At 36.8% G+C, this 13,556-nt stretch overlaps 1 protein-coding gene across 3 annotated transcripts in view; it reads left to right on the forward strand.

The window, feature by feature from the left end:
• The window catches only part of pde4bb (phosphodiesterase 4B, cAMP-specific b), a 38,680-nt gene extending 34,986 nt beyond the window's left edge, over positions 1-3,694 (forward strand). For all 3 annotated transcript variants that reach the window (XM_056742826.1, XM_056742827.1, XM_056742828.1), the window contains 6 exons: positions 75-239; positions 796-895; positions 1,054-1,208; positions 1,293-1,415; positions 1,500-1,682; positions 1,753-3,694. In XM_056742826.1, the coding sequence (XP_056598804.1) occupies positions 75-239; positions 796-895; positions 1,054-1,208; positions 1,293-1,415; positions 1,500-1,682; positions 1,753-2,028 (1,002 nt within the window). In that variant the 3' untranslated portion in view covers positions 2,029-3,694. The remainder of the gene's footprint in view (positions 1-74; positions 240-795; positions 896-1,053; positions 1,209-1,292; positions 1,416-1,499; positions 1,683-1,752) is intronic.
• The last annotated feature ends 9,862 nt before the right edge of the window (positions 3,695-13,556 follow it).

The raw sequence follows: 13,556 nt of genomic DNA on the forward strand, positions 1-13,556 counted from the left end.
AAAGTCAAGACTCACAAACAAACAAAGATTTTTTTTAGAAAGGAAATGTTTATTGAATATGTGCTTTTTTATAGGAGAGAGATTTAATGAAGACATTCAAGATCCCTGTGGACACCTTCGTGACATACATGATGACCCTCGAAGACCACTACCATGCAGACGTGGCCTATCACAACAGTCTCCATGCGGCCGATGTGGCCCAGTCCACACACATCCTGCTATCCACACCTGCACTGGATGTAAGACAACCTTCCATTAGAAACATTGTTTACAAAAGCATTCAAATGCAGATGTGAAGGCTTAGCTGATGCATTCTGAGCACATGGCCTCTTTTGTACTTGCGTGTGTTTTATGCATTCCTAGGGCAGTTAGACATTTAAATACTAGAGGTGCCGAAAGCATTACCTTCAGATGTCTCTCCTCTTATTCTAGCCTCTTGAGGCAACACTGATTATATCATAAAACACAGCATTCTTCCCTAGTACTGTCATAAAGTAGGAAAACTTTGTTCTCTCTTTTATTTTTCCATAAAGTCATAGGCCTTCCACTCAATGCTTTTCTGGCATATAAAGTCTGTATCATTGCATATTTACAGTCAATCAGCTGTTTCTGAACACGCATAAACGGAATGGCATGGATTTGTTTCCCTCCCCAAACAATGTGCAGTGTTTCGTCTGTAGCTAGTTTTCGAATTTTCTCCAAGCACAATATAAAACATGAAAACAGAAAGTTGAGTTGTATTCGCACCTTGTCTTTAATCACCTTAACACTGCGCTTCACCTTTATTATTCACAGGAGGTCTTTACAGACCTAGAGATTCTGGCAGCTATCTTTGCGGCGGCCATCCATGACGTGGACCACCCAGGGGTCTCCAATCAGTTCCTAATTAATACCAGTAAGTGTGGGCTTGTTCTCCTTTTACAAAAGTGGAGGCCGTGTGCTTTTATGAATCCAGAGTGCTGCAGTTATTGAAACTCGAACCAGATGGAAGAACAAAGCGTCCACCTTATGACGGTTTCATGGTTCTTATAAACATATTTCTCTCTTCCGCAGACTCTGAGCTGGCCCTCATGTACAACGATGAGTCTGTTCTGGAGAATCATCACCTTGCTGTTGGTTTTAAGCTCTTGCAGGGGGAAAACTGCGACATCTTTCAGAACCTCACCAAGAAGCAGCGTCAGTCCCTTAGAAAAATGGTCATCGATATGGTGGGTGGAAATTTTGCTGGCTTAATGATCAGTTTGCTCTTTACTTCTACACTTTACACTAAACTTGGTTATCGGTGTTAATAGGTACTAGCAACAGACATGTCCAAGCACATGAGCTTACTTGCTGATCTAAAGACTATGGTCGAGACAAAAAAGGTGACCAGCTCAGGAGTTTTGTTGCTTGATGACTCTACAGACAGGATACAGGTAAATACTTAACTCATTTGTGGTTTCAGTACTAGCCCCTTGTCCCTCAATAACCTGCAATATCCGGTCTCGCAATGTCCACAGGTCTTACGCAATATGGTTCACTGTGCCGATCTCAGCAACCCCACCAAATCCATAGATCTGTACCGGCAGTGGACAGACCGCATTATGGAAGAGTTCTTCCACCAGGGTGACCGAGAAAGAGAGCGAGGAATGGAGATCAGCCCCATGTGTGACAAACACACTGCTTCAGTGGAGAAGTCTCAGGTAAGAGTCTAAAAATCCATCACTTTTCTCATCAAGTCAAGTCGTCTTACAGTGTTTGGTTGACTTATAGGTTGGTTTCATTGACTACATCGTGCACCCGCTGTGGGAAACGTGGTCAGACCTGGTACATCCAGATGCACAGGATATCTTGGACACTTTAGAGGAGAACAGAAACTGGTACCACAGCATGATACCACAAAGTCCCTCCCCACCCTTTTACGAGACAGGAACTGGTGGTGGAGACAAGTTTCAGTTTGAGCTCGAAGAAAGAGTCAAGGAGGATAGCGAGAAACTCTTAGAGAAAGACTGTGTAGAGATTGTGACGCATTCTCCTTCTGAGACGTAGCACCTCACTACAATTAACTTCTGTTGGCCATATTTGTTCAAATGGAGAAATATTCTCCCGCTGACTGAGAATCCCGGAGGAACACTGTGTCTTGGGACTTTACAGAGCCCAAAAGCGGAATGAACATCCTCTGGAATCAAGTTGGAATTTGCAGGAATCCATTCAAGTCGGAGATGGCCAAAAGTGGACAGCCATACCGAAAGTGCCCATTCAAGTGTACGAGGAGTCCCATAAGCTGGAATCCTGGAGTGGGTTTCTGTGAAGGAGAAATACTGAACCTTTTCGTAAAGGGGTTTTCTACTACAAAGTGACTTTGTATACTTTTTGTACTTGTGCGTTTTGTGACTACAGTTTAAACATGTTACATAAGAGGAATGCTATCATGTTGAAAGGCACGGACATCCCAGATGTGTGTTGGGAATGCAGTCTTCCTACATTTTGGATAAAAATAATAATACTTGTACCAGCATACTTTATTCAAACAATACAGAACATTTATACTTTGCAAAAATACTTTTTAAAGTGTTCGTCTGGTACAACTAGTGTTATAGTTTTAGTTATAAACGTTTAATTCAAAAATAGGACCCAAAGAGTCGTGTTGCTGTGTTCCAAGTTTAGTTCAATTTAAGCTCTCTTAACAGAATTTGTGGTAGCGATGTTAATAACCATAAAAAATATGTATATATAAAGCAGTAAGGCTTTTATAATAAATACAAATGTGCCAAGACCCTTCAAGAATGTTAATCCTGGTACTAACATGAAAAATTCCTCCAAAAATGTGTCCGACAGAAGTTGCATTTCATTGTTTGTGCCTTACTAAAAGTCGATTAACAAGTTGAAGGCCAATTTATTTTATATGTCATGGCATAAAGGCTGTTGATCAAGCTTCTGTTGAACTTGGAACATTCCTTTATACCACTTTAATATGGGAGACAAATATCCCAACACATAAAAACAATATTGAAAAGATTTATAACTAATTGTTGGTTAAATATTTAACATTTACCTCTTTGTGTTTCGTATTGTCATTTGTAGCGTCAAAGAAACAAAAGACGCTTGGAATTAATCAGTCATAAAACTCAAACCCTTAAATCCTTATAAATCGAATGAGCAAATAATTTCTTTATACGTGTGTCATTGTTTCATATCTCATTTCCTAGAAGCTAACCTTTTATATTCGTAGAACGTGGCCAACAATAAGCGTCAATTACACAATCACTGATGTCAAACAATGTGGTTCCTCCTGTTGTTTGTACTTGCTGGTCAGGAACGGGATGTGGTTAATGTATGTCACTCAGACATTTTGCTTTTGCTTCCCCATTGTGTCAGTGTATTTTTTCTCACCTTGGTTTGAACTGACTGCGTAAGAGAATAAGATTTACGGCACTTGAAGTGACCATTATTATGTGCATAATTTGTCCCCAATTCTGTTTTATAGTTACGCTATGAAGCAGACTTTTGTCTTTATTACTTATGTTTGTATCATTGCTAAGTCAATGATGAACATGCACACTGTAGAACATCCATGATTTCACTGGTGGAATCACTGTTTTCCTTAATTTATTCTCAATTTTAGTATTAAACGTATGTTAAGGTTGTGTTGCACATTTCTTACTTGTCCCAGAAAAAGAGATTAAAATAAATGAGAATAATCTTTGTCTTATTTCTTATTGTTCAACCCTTTTTTTATATATTCCTTGTGTTACTGCAGGCTATACGATCAGGTACTGTAGATCAGATAGAATAAGATTAGATGGTCTAGGATAAGATAGGAAGCGATAGAGCGCAATACTTAACCTAAAGCACGTCATCAAGTTAGTTTGTTGGACTTTGTAGGACAAAAAAGACAGTGATTTCACACAAATAACATTGAATAAGATTTCCTTGAAAGAGTGCCTTCAAAATTATTTGCATTCTTTTATTGCGTTTCTAGAAATGTCATTAATGTAAAACTTAACACAAATTACAAGCAAACATTAATGCTATAGTAGATCAAAACATTCCCTCCTCGGATGCACAAACCGATGAAGTGTTTACTGCACAGTAAGGTTTTATTAAGTAATCTTTATGCTGAAAGGTATCGTAATGACGACTAAATTTCTTTATTCTGATCAAACAGAGAAAGATATTTGGAACAATGCTTATAACCAAATATATCTCCACACCCATTGTCTACCATAGTAGGAAAAATTACTCTTTTTTTTTTTATTTTTTTTGTTGAACACAAAAGAATGAAGAATGTAAGACAGCAAACAGTTCTTGGGCACTTTTGCCTACCATTGTTATTTCCTACTATAGTCGATGGGTGTTGAGGTCTGCTTGGTTATAAACATTATTCCAAATATCTTTCTCTGTGTTCATCAGAACAAAGAAATGTATACACATTTGGAACAACTTGAAGGTGAGTAAATAATGACAGAATTTTCATTTTTGGGTGAAGTATCCCTTTAAGTGAACTGAAATTTGTCTTTCATTGACTGTTGAGTCACAATAAAGCCAAATCTGATCAGTTAATTCTCAGGATGTCATATCTGCTACCACAGAAATACATAATAGTAGATTATCAGCTAAAAATACACTTCTAATTTTCATCCATTTGTGATTCTCTGGTGACACCAACGTTTCTAGAAATACATTTTTGGATGTGCTGTACTGTTGTAAAAGAACATTTGAAGGGACACAAAATGAAGTGAAAGAAAAGGTTCATCAGAGTGCAGAAACATGGGACATGCTATTTAAGGCAAGACTCAGGAAAAAGAGGTCTGTTTACCAAACATTCTGTGACACTTGGGTTAACTTTTTCCATCGTGGTCATGAAGCTCAGGATTTTTTTTGTGGAAGCACCAACAATTTTACAGCTTAGTATCAGTTTGACGTCAAAGCGCTTGCTATTCCAGGGAGCAGCTTGTGGAAACCCAATATATGAGGGCCACTGGAGGGTTTCTTTGGGCCCTCATGTCCAAAGGAGGAAGTATTTGAGCTTCTACATAGCAAAAAAAAACTGGTTTTCTTACTTTCCCTTCACAGAAAAGGCCTAGCTTCCAGTAAGCTGTATTTTTCAAGCACTCGAGATGAGGGTCAAACGGCAGGTAGCATATCAGATGCGTATCTGATGCTGGATTCACAGAATTCAACAATAAAAGAATACGCTTGTTGACCGACAGTGAAACAAACAATTCCTGAGATTAGGGCAGGCGCTATGCTAGTCCACTGTACCTAAACCTTATGGATTTATGGTTGCTGGCCTTGATATGTTTCATGTAGCTTACACAAATATAAGATTAGGCTGTTCAAAGACACTTCACTATTTATACCGTTTACCATTCCATCAGCAATCTCCGCACACATTTTTCTTGAACAACAAAAAGTATGTAGAGTTTCAGATGCACAGGTACTGAGGTAAAGAAAAAAAATTCTGATCCTGAAATACGTATTATTGTTTGTACATTGGTGGATAACAAGCATGAGGGTGCGTGCGGGTAAGACTGTAGTGGTTTACAAGAAAATCATTCTCTTTCCAGGGAAATCTCTTTACAAATCGTATCTTCACTCTCGCTTGCTCTTTCCCTAGTTATACAGACAGTAAATAACAAAGATTCTACAAAACTCACAGAGAGAATACATTTAAATTCTTACACATTCAAGGAAGCCAAAATATTATCAGAAGCCACCTGGAGATCTTTCTTAATATTATTTTTGTTAATATAATCTAATCTGTATAGAGAATGAAAACAATATACAGTGTATGTACCTTAATATTCCATCTACCTGATTTTAGTCAACAAGGGTTAGATCATTTGAGGCTGTCCTTGATTTTCACAAGAATTTAATTTACTTTTTTGACATAAAACCTCTGTTTTAGCTGCTGACCCCTTGTGGCTCTTTTTGGCACCTATAACGTGACAAAATTAATAATACACTGATTATATTCAGAATTGTGGATAAATATTGGATATGGAGGGGTTACTGCATAAAAAACAGGAATACAAAACAGTATTCAGTTCAAGTTAAACCCACAATTGTGGATGGATTAACCCTGAGGTTCTTTAACAGTTGCTGTGTGTGCCGTTCAAGACGTGGAAGGCAAGTGAGATGTTTCCTAGCATTTGCACAACCAGTTTTTGTTTTGCAATGTGTTCTGGGAGGTTTTCATTTCAGAATATGAGGACCGTACATTGAAGCAATGTGTATGACATAAGAAACATCTTGTAATAATCCTCATTGGCTGATCATTTGACCTTGTTTAGGTCCAGAGTAAAAAATATCTTATGTTAAACTTTTCCCAGCCTGTGTATTTTAAAAGTACAGTATTGAAAACAGTCAAGACATGTATTCTAAAATGAGGCATCACTTAGCATTATAAAAACAAACCTTTAAAAGCCATTTTCACATAAGCAGTATATGATATGATTATTTTTAGGGACGTCCTGTATTTATGTGCATGCATATATGTACTGTACTTGTCTACAAGGATTACATTGAATGTACTGGCCGTCTGCATAGCATTGTGGAGGTGGATGTTGTGGTGTATATTGACTTAAAATTCAAAAGCTCAATTCACAACAACACAGTACATGGAATGCATCAGATTTTATATTGTACATGGATTCTTTCATATAATAATGCTATATGCAAACAAATACAAAATTATATTTAAACTATTTAAAACTTACACAGAGTTCAATGTGTGACTATTCTGAATGCCAACACACTTCCCCCATTTTACTTTTAAAACAATTAAGCACTTAAAACAAACAGCCAAACATGAATTTCAAAGGAATTGCTATCTTTGTGATAGTGTCAGTAGATTAAAGTTGATTTATTATTTCAGATAATGAGAATAAATATACAATGAAAACACACACTCGCTGACTTAAAGAAGAGGAAGTTCCCCACATGGGTCACGTGGACGGGTGATAGGTCTATTAAATGAGAATGTTTACACAGGTGGAGTTGAATATGGTGCTCTTTAAAACGACAAGCTGTTTCATATAAAACATTATTAATGTAGCTTTGATCGTTGAAGTAGGTGTTTGTTTCCCTTCTGAGCTCAAGGACCTTCAACTGCACTAGCAGGATATAATATTGTTTCCTGTAAGTGTTTCATGTATATGTCCAAGGTTTTTATATTGGTTGCAATAAACTGAGGGTTTGTTGATCTCCAGCTCAATTTAAGACAATGGAACTACAGGTATATGATTTCAATGTCAAAAAGTGTCACAATCAACTTGAACTATACATCTTTTTTTTATGTTCTTGTATCAAAATACTTTTCTGCAAGTCTCATGCTGCTCAAAAGTCATTTGATTTTTACTCTCTTCCTGCTGATGTTCATGCACTTAGAACATTGTTTCTGCCCATTTATATTGCTTTCAAAGTGTTAAAGCGAGCTGACGAAACACAGAGTTTTGCTTTTAATAACCTTCTTCGTTAATCTTTTATTGCATCTGTCCAAACGTTTTTCGTTGAATGTTCTGTAAAAACACATAGAATAACCTAAAATAAATTGTCTAACGTTACACTGAATTCAGAACCAAGTACAATAGCATTTTCATGTTTATTATTAGTGTCTGATTTGCCTGGGAATTCTGTCCCTCAAAAATAAATCAAGATCCAACTGTATTCTCAGACCAGAAACACTTTTCATGTGTCATACAAGTTGCCACATGTGTTTTATTGAAATTTAAAATAGGCCTAAATGCCTTGATTTTGATGCATGTTGTCACAAAAATGCAGTAACATTGAAAACATGCTTAAAAGTATGTACTGGGACAACAAACCCCTTTCGTCTCTGTATTGACAGATTTTTGTACTGTAATGACTTCAGAATCTAGAGTAAAGTAATTTCGTGTCAAACCTCTAGGTGGTGCTCGCTTGCCGGTTTGTAGTCCGTTTGCCTGTTGTGCCTTCTGAAAGGAACGAAACCTACTTAGGGCTGGGAATCGATTCCAAAAAGAGTCGGTTCCCCTATTCCAAGCCGTTGAGAATTGAGAGTCGATTCCCAAGGTTGTAATCGATATCATTAAGCAGGCATCGACTCCTCTTTGGGAGCCTTCATAACGACAAGCCCCGCCCCTCAGATGATGTCAGTGGTCAACAAAGTTTATTTTCTCAAACAGTGCAGACTTTAGAAAAGAAATGATGGATGAACTCTAGAGCTGTTGAATGACATAAATATTCTGCATCCATAAAAGCAAAAGCTATGTTTGCACACACAATGCAGATATAATTTCTCTTTGTAAGTCGCTTTGGATAAAAGCGTCTGCTAAATGACTAGTATCCACACATTTAACATATCATATAAGTACGTTTGCTTTTCAGACGGACTGTACACTCGTGAAGAGAATTTCATGTATATAAAACACAGTCTCACGACACATTCACTTGGAAGTCTGTTTAAATCTGGCTGAACTTTTCAACACCTGTGTGCTCTACTTGCATTTAACAGTAATATTAGTATGCACATTATTCTAACATATTTTTAATACAATTTACTGATTATTCTTCTGTCTATCTATATTCCTTAAGTATTTTTGTGTACACTGCTGAAACTTTTAATATAGTCATTTGACCTGAGCATTATTTATTAAAACAGCTTGTTATTAAGGATAAGGAAAATTCTTCATAAATCAAATTATTTGGAAAAGAGAACAATAATTATATAATACAAAATAGTGTCTTGATATGTAGAGCGAAAGGAGATATGGATCTTAATTTATCCAGATTTTTATCTGGCAGGGCAAGTACTAAATGTACGCACTAAAATAAAATATTTGGGACACATAATGATGAAATGGCTGATGATGAGTTTATGTATAGGCAGTGCTGTATGCTTTATGCCAAAGCCAATATGTTACTAAGAACATTTATATGTGTTCAGATCAGGTTAAGATATACCTTTTTAGCACATTTTGTACTGCTTTTTATGCTCCGTTATAGGTTAAGTTTAAAAAGGTGAGCTCATGTAAGCTTCAAACTGCCTACAATGATTGTATGAGAATTATTTTGGAAAAACCTAGGTGGTGCAGTGGAAGTAATCTGTTTGTCAAGAGTAAGAACTTTTATGGCTTTAATGAGAAATTGTATGTATACATTTATTTGTCGACTGGATAATTCACAGAATACTATTATCACATTGTTGTCAAATCAAAATGTTGTCTCAATCCTGTATCACTCATTGCCAATCAACACCCAACCAGTCACCTTCCAACATGAAACATAAAAGATCGCCACTTACCCCTTCCTATGTCCGCAGTCGGAGCAACGTGATTCGCCCCCCATCCTCCCCACCACCACCAGGAGGTCCCTGTCAATATAACCCCAAGGGGGTTGGCTACGCCCCCGCCTTACCATCTCAAGGCGGGAAGTGGAGGACTTCTTGGCCCTCTGGATGCGAGCCACGGACAGGGCCTACTCCAAAGAACTGTTACCATCTTATTATATCCATATATATTCTGTCTATCAGCTGTCAAATAAATGTTGTATACTCAACTTTGGCCTCCGAGTCTTTCTGGTAGAATTGGTATTTGTGAATGCAGAACCCTTATTTTACCTGGTAGAACATATGAAAATTTCTCTCACTGTGTGCTTGGAAAGCCACTCTGGTTTTCCCCAATAGATACGTCTGAACAAACCAACAGCTCACATGCTCACAGTCACATGCTGCTTCAGGTTCAAGAGCTGAAGAGACCGCACAGCTGACCTGTTGAGCTGAAGCTGAATGTATTTGCCGAAGCGATTGCTGTTGTTGTTGCGTAATCAAGAGAAACAGATAAACATGGACGTTTAGAAAAGCATCATTGTGAAGATATCAAATAGCCTCAGAAAGAAACCCAGATAAAATCATATCTTTCTCTCTCAGGCCCCCATGAGAGGGTTGGAGTCCATCACTCGTCTTTCTATCTTCTCTACCATGTGGTGGCATTTCTGAGATGATGCTGCAACTGTGGAGTAGTACTTCATGGGCAGCATGACGTCCAGGGGTGCGTTTCTCGAACAACGACCTAACTTGCTGGCTATCCACCATAGTACGATACATCGTTGGGGAAATTGACGATGTAATTACGACTGTTTCCCGAAAACGTAGTAACTCTGTAGGAGATCAATTGTTTGAACCAAGTTGGTTCAGCAATCAAGTTGATGATGCCACACAGGTAGTGGATTAATGGCATATACTAATAAATACGTTCAGATGGAATTAATGTCAAATTCTTGCTGTAAATAACATACATTGCATTTAAGGACGGCTTTTGTTATCCTATATATGTTGTTTTATTTTACGATGTTTCATTAATTTATAAGTGTCCTACTACGTCATCCCGCCCAGGGATTCAGGGTTCAAGTGCACGCAGGTGCAACGCAAGTGCACTTAAAAAAAACGTGCTTCTATTTTCTTGACAAACTAAACGATGAAAATTGAATTGTATACATTTCGAATGATGGATATAGAAGGGCACTGCTTGTTGTAAAATCATCCCATGCGAATGCATGACATGAAATACTGATGTGGGGAGGTCATTTATAAATCACTAATACTAATGTCGTGCGAAAACTGTGAATGGTGCTAAATGTGTAACCTAACATTATGTCTCTAACCAAATTCACAGAAGGCTCCAACTACGCAAACTGCTATCCAAATAAAGTGGTGGGCGTTTACTTCCAAGTGTCTTCAATGCTGCACGCCAATTAAAACCGAGCGTTTGTAGAGCTGGCATCAAAACCTGGGTAAAAAAGGGCCTATTAATTATTGATTCTGATGTTTTTGAATGCAAAAAACATGCAAACGTCAAAAGTAGACCTCATGCAACAGGATAAAACAATAAACAAGTCCAGTTCATTACACCTTTAACTTAACCTAGTTTCTCTAAGGCTACACTGTCATTCTGGCTGTCCTTGTCAAGTAGATCATTAACAGTCCACGGCTTTTCAGCTGAAATCCAAACACATTTATGTTAATGACAATCAAAGGACTGAATAATCCTCAGTATATTTACATAATGTTATTAGTCCATGAAGGTGATATAATACAGGATCTATTACACACTACAGTAGTGACTCAACACTGCACACAGGTGTTGGGGTGTTGGAGGCTGGAGGTGTTTCTTTATTTGGATGCGATGAATCTATGAAGAGAAATAAATCTTCATTATAATCAGCCATTACTATGGGTTATCAGAAAAAAAACTACGGAACAAATCAGACAGTAACCTGTCATTAAACTGTTAAAATAAAACTTACCATCAGCTTTGTGTTAAAGCAATTCAATGAAGAAAGAAAATTTACAAGACTTGCAAACATGATCTTAAGCTGCTCGTGTCTAAATATCAGCACAAGCAAACATTTATTCAACAAAGCAACTAAATATCTGATTCTGCAGGCAGGACATTTGTCTTTAGGAACATATGTTCGCTACAAACTAAACAAAGCTGCATGATCAACTTAAAAATCTATAATCAAGCTAATAAAAAGGGCTTAAAATGACACACGCTCCACAAGTTTACAAGAAATCTTACTGTATATAAAAGTTGACTGTCACCTAACATCATATCAACTCAAGCAGGTGGATTCGCTGTTTTTCTATTGTTTATTTTGTTGCTGAAGCGCGTGAAGGCGCATTACCGCCACCAATCGGCCAAATGTATATTCACTCATTTAAAACTTCTACATTCTCCAAAAATATTGTCTTTTGTGTATCCTTGTCTTTCGTCTATAATACTACATCTGTGTGATATTTTAATTTTAATGCATATTTTAAATCCAATTGGAATCTGAATTTCTAGCTTCGGCCACAGTACAATGCGTGTACAACAGCGATTACCAAACTTTTTCATTCCAGGACCCACCTAGACAGGTATAATCTATCTTGAGACCCACCTAAATATGTTTAAATTGAAATATTGGGAGAAACTACAAATTCATCTTCTACATGTAGAAGTTTTTTATTTTTCCGTAAAAATATAATGACTGAAATTTAAACTGCAATACCAAACTATCTAATGGTAAAATATCAACGCTATTGCAATTGCCAGTCATTAACTGGACTAAACTGTTCTTTTGTTTGTCAATCAAAAGCCAATTGACTTTCCACGACCCACCTCATGTCACTGTGCGACCCACAGTTTGAAAACCCCCGGTGTACAACATGATTCAGCTAACACATGACATACAAGTTACTATAAGATATGTTGAACAGTATTCCAAAGGCTTTTATTATGGTGGTTAAAAATATGTTGCCCAATGTATCCATAGCTGTTTAAACCATCCTTACAAATATTATTAGGAATAGCTTTCCAAACAAATTAATCCAAACTTTACTAACCCATCATAAATTTACAACTTTGTATTATCGAAATAATGTGTCTTTTAATAAATTAAGAACCCTCTTTCCTTTCCTCTAACTTCCAAAGACAATTAAAGAAGTAGGCCCACTTTAAAACGTTTTTAATCATATTTATCCTTCCTTAGAGCTTCTTTGATATAGATGTTATATTGATCATTATAGTTGTACGATTTGTGATTCAGAAATCGAAAAACAACAGAACATTTTTGATCGGCTAAACAGAGCCATTTGATCTGATTTGTTTGAGTGGCTGAAAATATGTTTAATCTGAGGTCAATTTCATAAATTATAGATTTGGGGGAATTATAATGAAAGAGTTAAACATACAATTTTTGTTAAATCATATTTCCACTCTTGGGAAATTCCATATTCACAAGTGTAAGCCTTAAACAAAATATTTGTTTTGTAATTTTCAAAAATAATTCAGGATTTACTATAAATCTTTAGGTAATAAATAGAAAATTGGAAGATTATTTAAATTACTTGAAAAATCTGATCTATAAGAAGACCCTGTTGTTTAATTGTTGTATTTATTTTCACTTTGTATTATTTTGTCCTTTAGGATTGTTTGTTAGTTTCTCATGTATTTTATTTGGTCTGTTTTTTATAATCTCTTGCTCTATGGTTTTGAACTGCCTCACTGTATTTGTATTTTTTTAGATTTAATAAAAACAAATAATTAAAATAATCTTTCATTATTTAGTAGGAATAACTTGATGTGTTTCCCTGCCATACAGTCTGATTAGCACGAGCGCTGTCACTCCTGTGCATGGTTGTGTTCATCTATTACATCCGCAATATGTTTAAAACTAACAATAAATACACTGATGCGTCTGAATAACGACAAAGAGCTTCTAGGTACACTTTTCTTTCCTCCGTTCATTCCATTGTGCTGCGATGTGCGAACTGAAGAATGCGCTAAATAACGCAGCCTAATGCCGTTTTCATAATAAGAGTTTTAAAGGGGACTATTATAAAGCGATTTCGAATTCTTGTTCAGATTACATTATTACTCACAATATTTAAGGGGGGCTCTTAAGGCGTGTCTGACTTAATGCTGCGCTGCGAACACTGATCTGAGTATGACATCGGGTTACCGCGAGGGCAGACGGTTCGTTATGTGTTCCAGTAGCTCTCGCGATAACTTGGTGTCATACTCACCGCATACGCTCAAACACGCCTATCGAGT

The sequence above is a fragment of the Triplophysa dalaica genome, chromosome 3 (genome assembly GCF_015846415.1).
Source record: "Triplophysa dalaica isolate WHDGS20190420 chromosome 3, ASM1584641v1, whole genome shotgun sequence".
NCBI lineage: Eukaryota > Metazoa > Chordata > Actinopteri > Cypriniformes > Nemacheilidae > Triplophysa > Triplophysa dalaica.